Below are 8,237 nucleotides of genomic sequence, written 5' to 3'. Positions count from 1 at the left end.
TACTCAGACTTACCTTATGATGGTGCATAACGGACTTTGCAGGCTGAATACATTTATTTAAACCGCTGAAAAGAGAGAGAGAGAGAGAGAGAGAGAGAGAGAGAGAGAGAGAGAGAGAGAGAGAGAGAGAGAGAGAGAGAGAGAGAGAGAGAGAGAGAGAGAGAGAGAGAGAGAGAGAGGGAGAGAGATAGAGAGAGAGAGAGATAGAGGGAGAGGGAGAGAGAGAGCGAGAGAGAGATGTGGTGCTGATGTTTAGACCGAGGTAGGTATAAGGTGTCTAGATGGAATTTGTAGTTCTCTCTCTCTCTGGTTGGAGTCATTAAAACTCGTTTTTCAACCACTCTACACATTTCTTGTTAACAAACTATAGTTTTTCACCTTGTGACCTGCTTTTTAAATGATATGAACAAAAAATATTAAATTTCATTTGGAACGGCAAGCCAGACCTCTCACTAAAGGCATCAGTCATACAAAAGTTATACTTAAATCCAAACTGGTTCTCTAGTAAATTGGTAGGAATGTCTCATCCTATGTTCAAGAATGGCCTTTTTCCCTTTATTCAGATTACACCTGCTCACTTTCGGTTGTTTGAAAAGGAAATAATGTCCAAAATATCGTTATTTTTTAAACAAGCCTTAGAAAGTTGGTTTCAATTTCAGTTTAATCCACCTGAAAAGACAGAACAAATAATACAACAAATATTGTGGTTAAACTCAAATATACTAATTGATAAAAAAAACATATTTCTCGAAGAAAAAAAAGAAGAAAAAAAAGGAATAATTTTAGTGTGTGGAAATGTCTGCTATACCCAAAATTACAACCAATTAATTGCAGCATTACCACAAAAATGGAAGAGGCAAGTAGAAGGGGAAAAAAGTAAGGAACTTGTATGTCGGCCATGTATTAAAGAAGATAAATGGTTAAAGAAAAGTGTGATAAATAAAAACATATACCAATTTCATTTAAGGACCAAAAAACTTGATAGCTGTGCCATATAAATTGCAAAATAGTTGTGAAGAGATTTTCGATGTACCCATTCCATGGTACATGGTTTATGAGTTGATACGCAAAACAATGCCGGATTCAAAACTTCAAATTTTTCAATTTAAATTACTATACAAAATTCTTGCAACCAATAGAATGTTATATATGGGGGATACAATATTCCCAGCTCTGCAGCAGCTTCCCAGCTCCTCATTTTGCTGTGAGGAGGCAGAGTCATTAGATAATTTATTTTGGTATTGTCCATTTGTAGCTCGTTTTTGGTCACAGGTCCAGGTATGGCTGAAGAATTGCAACATTTGCCTAGAACTAACGCTGCAGATAGCAATACTGGGTGATTTGAAAAGCCATAGTCAATCAATCAATAATATAATAATTATTTTAGCAAAAATGTTTATTTTTAATTTACAGTCTAAAGAAGCTATGAGAATAGAAAGGTTCAGCTCTTTTGTCAAGCATCACAGCACAGTTGAAAAATATATGGCAAATAGAAATCCAAAATGGATGATGTTGAGAGATAGATGGGAGGGGTTGAATGGAGCTGAAGGGTGGGACTAATAACAAGATAACCAATGTTGTCACGTTCGCTGGAATAAATATCGGACCAAGGCGCAGTGGATGTTGAGTTCCACATAATTTATTAAAGTGAAAACTTAGAACAAATCAAATAAAGAAACAAACAACGAACCGTGACTACAGAGATGCTACGTGAACTAACTCAAAACAATATCCCATCAACACAGGTGGAAAAAATGCTACTTAAATATGATCCCCAATTAGAGACAACGATTACCAGCTGCCTCTAATTGGGAATCATACAAAATCACCAATATAGAAAAACAAACCTAGAACCCCACATAGAAATAATAAACTAGACTAACCCCCCAGTCACGCCCTGACCTACTCCATCATAGAAAATAAGGACTCTCTATGGTCAGGACGTGACAGTACCCCCGTACTCCGGCCGCAAAACCTGAAACCAAAAGGGAGGGTTGGGGGGGTGTCTAGTGTCGGTGGCGGCTCTGGTGCAGGACGAAGAACCCTCTCATCCCGTGGATCCGCCAGCATCGGGGGCGGCTCTGGTGCGGGACGAAGAACCCGCTCATCTCGCGGATCTGCCAGCATCGGGGGCGGCTCTGGTGCGGGACGAAGAACCCGCTCAACTCGCGGATCCGCCAGCTTTGGTGGCGGCTCTGGTGCGGGCCGAAGAACCCGCTCATCCAGCCATGGACCCGGGCTGAACATTGTGCCTGGACTGGACCTCGGTGTCAAGGAAGGCTCCTGCCATGGAGCGGGACTGGACACCAGATCTGGACTGGACATCAGTGCAGAGGAAGGCTCCTGCCATGGATCAGGACTGGACGCCGTATCTGGACTGAGCACCGGCGCAGGAGAACGCTCCGGCCATGGAGCTGGACTGGACGCTGTGCCTGGACTGGGCACCAACGCAGAAGAAGACTCTGGCCTTGGAGCTGGACTGGACACCGTGCTTAGACTGGGCATCGGCGCAGGGGAAGGCTCCCGCCATGGAGCAGGACTGGACGCTGTGCCTGGACTGGGCACCAACGCAGAAGAAGACTCCGGCCATGGAGCTGGACCGGATGCTGTGCCTGGACTGGGCATCGGCGCAGGGGAAGGCTCCCGCCATGGAGCGGGACTGGACGCTGTGCCTGGACTGGGCACCAACGCAGAAGAAGACTCCGGCCATGGAGCTGGAGGTTTCGGACTGTTGACCGTCTCAGGAGGTTCCGGACCGTGGACCGTCTCAGGAGATTCCGGACCGTGGACCGTCTCAGGAGGTTCTGGACTGAGGACCGTCTCAGGCGGTTCTGGACTGTGGACCGTCTCATGCGGTTCCGGACTGTGGACCGTCTCAGGAAGTTCCTGACTGTGGACCGTCTCAGGAGGTTCCGGGACTGTGGACCGTCGTTGGAGGTTCCGGACTGTGAAACGTCGCCGGAAGCTCTGGACTGGGAACTGTCGCCGGAAGCTCTGGACTGGGAACCGTCGCCGGAAGCTCTGGACTGGGAACTGTTGCCGGCAGCTCTGGACTGGGAACCGTCGCCAGAAGCTCTGGACTGGGAACCGTCGCCGGAAGCTCTGGACTGGGAACTGTTGCCGGCAGCTCTGGACTGGGAACTGTCGCCGGAAGCTCTGGACTGGGAACTGTCGCCGGAAGCTCTGGACTGGGAACTGTCGCAGGAAGCCTGGTGCGTGGGGCCGGCACTGGTAATACCGGACTGGTGACACACACCTCAGGGCGAGTGCGGGGAGCAGGCACAGGATGCACCTGACTGGGAAGACGCACTGGAGGCCTAGTGCGTGGAGCCGGCACAGATGGCGCCAGACTGGTGACCCGCACTTCAGGGCGAGTGCAGGGAGCAGGCACAGGACGTACCGGACTGGAGAGGTGCACTGGAGGCCTGGTGCGTGGAGCTGGCACAGGACGTACTGGGCTGTGGAGGCGTACTGGAGACCTGGTGCGTATAGCCGGCATCAATTGTACCGGAACTTTAACACACTTCGCACGGCAAGTGCGAGGAGCTGGCACAGGATTTACCGGGCTGTGAAGGTGAACTGGAGACCTGGTGTGTATAGCCGGCCTCAATTGTACCGGAATTTTAACACACTTCTCAGGACGAGTACTCAGTTACTCCAGCTTTGTCAGGAGGAATGGGCCAAAATTCGCCCAACTTATTGTGGGAAGCTTGTGGAAGGCTTCCCGAAACGTTTGACCCAAGTTAAACAATTTAAAGGCAATGCTACCAAGTACTAATTGAGTGTATGTCAACTTCTGACCCACTGGGAATGTGATGAAAGAAATAAAAGCTGAAATAAATCATTCTCTCTACTATTATTCTGACATTTCACATTCTTAAAATAATGTGGTGATCCTAACTGACCTAAGACAGGGAATTTTTACTATGATTAAATGTCAGGAATTGTGAAAAACTGAGTTTAAATGTATTTGGCTAAGGTGTATGTAAACTTCCGACTTCAACTGTATATAAAAAATAAAAATCCCTGTCTTAGGTCAGTTAGGATGACCACTTCATTTTAAGAATGTGAAATGTCAGAATAATAGTAGAGAGAATGATTTATTTCAGCTTTTTATTCATAGCCTATCAGAAGCTTCTAAAGCAATGACAGCATTTTCTGGAATTTTCCAAGCTTTTTAAAGGCACAGTCAACTTAGTGTATGTAAACTTCTGACCCACTGGAATTGTGATACAGTGAATTATAAGTGAAATAATCTGTCTGTAAACAATTGTTGGAAAAATTACTTGTGTCATGCACAAAGTAGATGTCCTAACCGACTTGCCAAAGCTATAGTTTGTTAACATGACATTTGTGGAGTGGTTGAACAACGAGTTTGTTCAACCACTCTAAGTGTATGTAAACTTCCGACTTCAATTGTATATCTATATATCTCAAGGCTACTGACAGACATGTTGGTGGAGTGTGTGTGTGCATGTGTACGTGAGAGCGTGCTCGTGTGTGATGTCTTTTTATCACATGGTAATGGAGCTGAGGGTGAGGAGTGAGGACAGTGTAGATAAGTGTCTGTCAGCTCAAGGCAGCATCCACTAGGGCTGTGGTGGTCATGAAATTTTGTTAGCCGGTGATTGTCAAGCAAATAACTCACAGTCTCACGGTAATTGCCTGTTAATTAACATAAACACATTTAGCATCTCCTGGCCTCCATGCATAGCCTACAAGCCGATGATGCTGACCTTTGGAACATCAACATTTAAAAGTCTAATAAATCCATGTAATATAGCCTACACCTTCACAATAAATCCATTATTTATTTTAGACAGGTCTGAAGAAACATATGAAGAAAATGTTGTCTATTTCAGAAGGACAGAATAGTATACTCTAAGTTATCCTTATGTTAAGCCCTGTTCTGGCAATGCCATATGGTTGTGGGCTGCACTAGTTCATTTAGCAGACAAGATTTGCTTAGAATTCTGTGGCATTATTTTATAGTATGAAGAATACAATTGAACAAAGCTGAATAAAATAGAAAGGATATTTTCTCCAAACGATTTGAGTGATTGCGCGCATGCGGCTGTTCTGTGTTGAGCAGTTAACAAAGAAACAGGTCCTCCTATAGAGTTATTTATGCAACTTTAGTTGTGATACAAATGTTGGGCTATTTGTTTTGATTTTTCATACATTCTAAGGCTTCTTGTCGAATTCCGAGGCGCATATTGAAGATGTTGACATATATTGAAGAACTGTCCAGATTTACTTTTCGTCAACCAACAAGATGAGCAGGCCTAATGAACAGCAAAAGCACTAGCCTATATCAATCTACTATTCCCCACGGTAAAAAAAGTTGGCCTATTCTATTCTGTGATAGGAACACATATTTCAAACATAGTCTGGGACAGTTGTGGGATGCGATAGATCCCAAATTAATACAACCACTAGCGTCAATTGTTTTTAAAAAAGCAATGAGGCTGACGCGACAGATCAGAACATTTAGCTTAAAATGTTGATAAACTATTATGCTATTTCTTCACATTATAAGCACAGCAATGCGCACATGGTAGTAGCCTATAATGTTCCAAAATGTAATCAATTAGCGGGAAACACCATTCTCAAATGTGACCGCAAATGCAATTATGCATGTAATGCTTTTATTATAAAGGTGCATTTTTATGGTGAAAATTATCTTCCCCAAACTTGAAACTCACGCGGGCAAGCTGGGCATCATTCACAAGTGATAATATATAATTCACAAGTGATAGGCTAATATTGTCACCCATCAGACAATTCTTGATTTAATCTTGTCTTTATATATACAAAATCTGTATATGAGAAATTAGTTTTGATATAGAATTGACAATTATCATGCACCTGTCTCGAAACAGGGGCTGGGGGGAAAAGTAATCTACTGTATGCACTTAAATAGAGAATGGAGGACGCTTGTCCCATGGTTCATTTTTATGCCAGCCAGGTAGGCTATACTCCTGTTGTAAATATAAGCAATGTGCTTAATATTTGGAGAATGAGAAATATGATAAATAAATATAGTAGGCCTAGCCTATAGAAAGCTGATGGGATCCTCCTCTTTTTAATAGACTGCCTTCATGACTCTTGAACGCCAGTGTGGTGGTAATACAGTCACCGTAACAGCCCTAGCCTCCACCCCCTCATTCACCTGGGTGCTACATTAACACATAGCTATCTCTCCTGCTTCTACAGCCTATTCAGGCAGAGCCTTGCACCTCTTACTCTCCCCTTTATATCTATTTAAAAGGGCCTGGAGGAGTGATGGGGGTCTCTAACTGAGGAACTGAGGTGTAATAGGTAGCAACAGGGTACAAAAAGTCAAGTTACGAAAAAAAAGATACCTGCACATTATTGAATTCTTCCAAAGTTTTATTGAGTGCAACGTTTATACCTGAAAGTCAAAAATAATAAAGTGTTTCACTCACTCTGTGCTGTTGTCTTTGTTTGTTTGCAGTGCGGGACCCAAAGGAGACAACATCTATGAATGGAGATCCACCATCCTAGGACCACCAGGCTCTGTGTACGAGGGAGGGGTCTTCTTCTTAGATATCACCTTCTCATCCGACTACCCCTTCAAGCCACCAAAGGTACTGTATACTTTAATCACTTGCTTTATAGGTTTAGAGGTCAGCGTATTAACGGTTAACAGCTCAGTAACATGGCCCACATGGCTCTTTTCAAAAGTAGTGCACTAAGTAGGGAATAGGGTATAATTTGGTACGCAGCCTCTGTCTGCAGCTAGTCCTCTATCGTTCTTCATGGAGGTAGAGCAGTTTGCTGAGGTCATCAGTTGAAACCTTGAGGCTGATAAACATGATGTCTTGTCTTGTGTTTGTTGACTAACTGTGGCGGCGCCCGGCCATCATCTCCTTGATGCTATTATGCACTACACAGTAGCAGTAACACTACAGCACTCTGCTCTACTGTCATATGACTGTGGAGACCAAGGGACCAGAATAACCCTGAACCATTTAACACAATGCTGCTATTGAGAGAGAGACAGGCAGCAGTGGTGGTTTCAGTCTCGGTCAGACGTGGCTTTGTGGCTGTGTGATACTGGGCACTAAGGGAGAAGGCTCAGGTCAAACGTAGTGTACTATTTAGGGAATAGGGTGCCGTTTGGGATGTAGACTCTGTGTTATAGGCACTGCAGGGGCTCCTCTTTTTTAGAGCCATTTACTGAGTTTACAGCATATATTCTCATTAACCTTTTCACATGTGAGTTCCAAATATCTCTAACGGTCACCCCAGCATGAGTTATTTTATGCACGTAATGTCAGAATGCACTCAATGTTCCAAAATGTGATTGTTACGCAACAGGACAGTTAACCCGCGCTGCTCTCAAACCAAGGCATGCTGCCTGTTAATTATCTATAGGCTATGTTTAAATTAGTCCATTTCAAATTATTTTCTAACAAGTTTTATTTTCTAATAACAGTTTGAATTAAGATGTGTTCTGCCTCCTCATTAATTCACATAAAATGTAGCCCATTTCACTGTTGCGGACAATTTATGTTTGAGGCTCTACTGAGTCAGACAAACTTCTCTCTTTGACAAGAGCCCAAGCACTTCCCCAGATCATATATGAAGACATTGTGCATCTCTAGTCAGAACAGGCATTGCGCAAACCCTTCCCCCCTGGCCTTCATTGATGTTTTTCTTACAAATAATAACTTTGGACATGTGTGCGTTCCTATCAAAGTAAGTCCCTTATTTTCTGTATATCTTGTTGTTGTTTCTACTGTAGCACACCGTATGTATATATGGAGCATAATGTATTTACTGTTTTATTCACATGTTTTCAAGTACTGGTGACAAACCATGTATTCCTATTCTTGCATATATTGTAATGGACACATATGATGTTTGTAAAATACTTTTTTGAAGGTTGTACTGATTATGATGAGATAATGCTAAGCTATTTGCCAGCTATGTGTGGCGCCATGTTTGTTGACATCATACAATGCATTCTGGTTGTCTAGTAAGCATCTGTCAGACCTAAGATGTTATAACAAAGGGAGGTGAAGGGATACCCGACTGACTCACACGCTGACCAGATCGCACAAGCGCCCGCCATCGCGCCCATGTTGATTTTGTCCACCCATCAAAATAAACTCTGAACCAACTGTATTAATTTGGGGACAGCTCGAAAAGCATTAAACATTCGTGGCAATTTAGCTGGCTAGCTTGCTGTTGCTAGCTAATTTGTCCTG

General features: G+C 43.5%; 1 protein-coding gene across 1 annotated transcript in view; it reads left to right on the top strand.

The window, feature by feature from the left end:
• LOC120058537 (ubiquitin-conjugating enzyme E2 E3-like) overlaps positions 1-8,237 on the top strand; it is a 53,246-nt gene that overhangs the window by 25,448 nt on the left and 19,561 nt on the right. Inside the window, exon 4 of the mRNA XM_039007265.1 lies at positions 6,479-6,611. Within this exon, the coding sequence (XP_038863193.1) occupies positions 6,479-6,611 (133 nt within the window). The remainder of the gene's footprint in view (positions 1-6,478; positions 6,612-8,237) is intronic.

The sequence above is a fragment of the Salvelinus namaycush genome, chromosome 13 (genome assembly GCF_016432855.1).
Source record: "Salvelinus namaycush isolate Seneca chromosome 13, SaNama_1.0, whole genome shotgun sequence".
Lineage (NCBI taxonomy): Eukaryota > Metazoa > Chordata > Actinopteri > Salmoniformes > Salmonidae > Salvelinus > Salvelinus namaycush.
The sequence above is the reverse complement of the archived record's forward strand: the minus strand, read 5'-3'. Positions and strand labels throughout refer to the sequence as shown.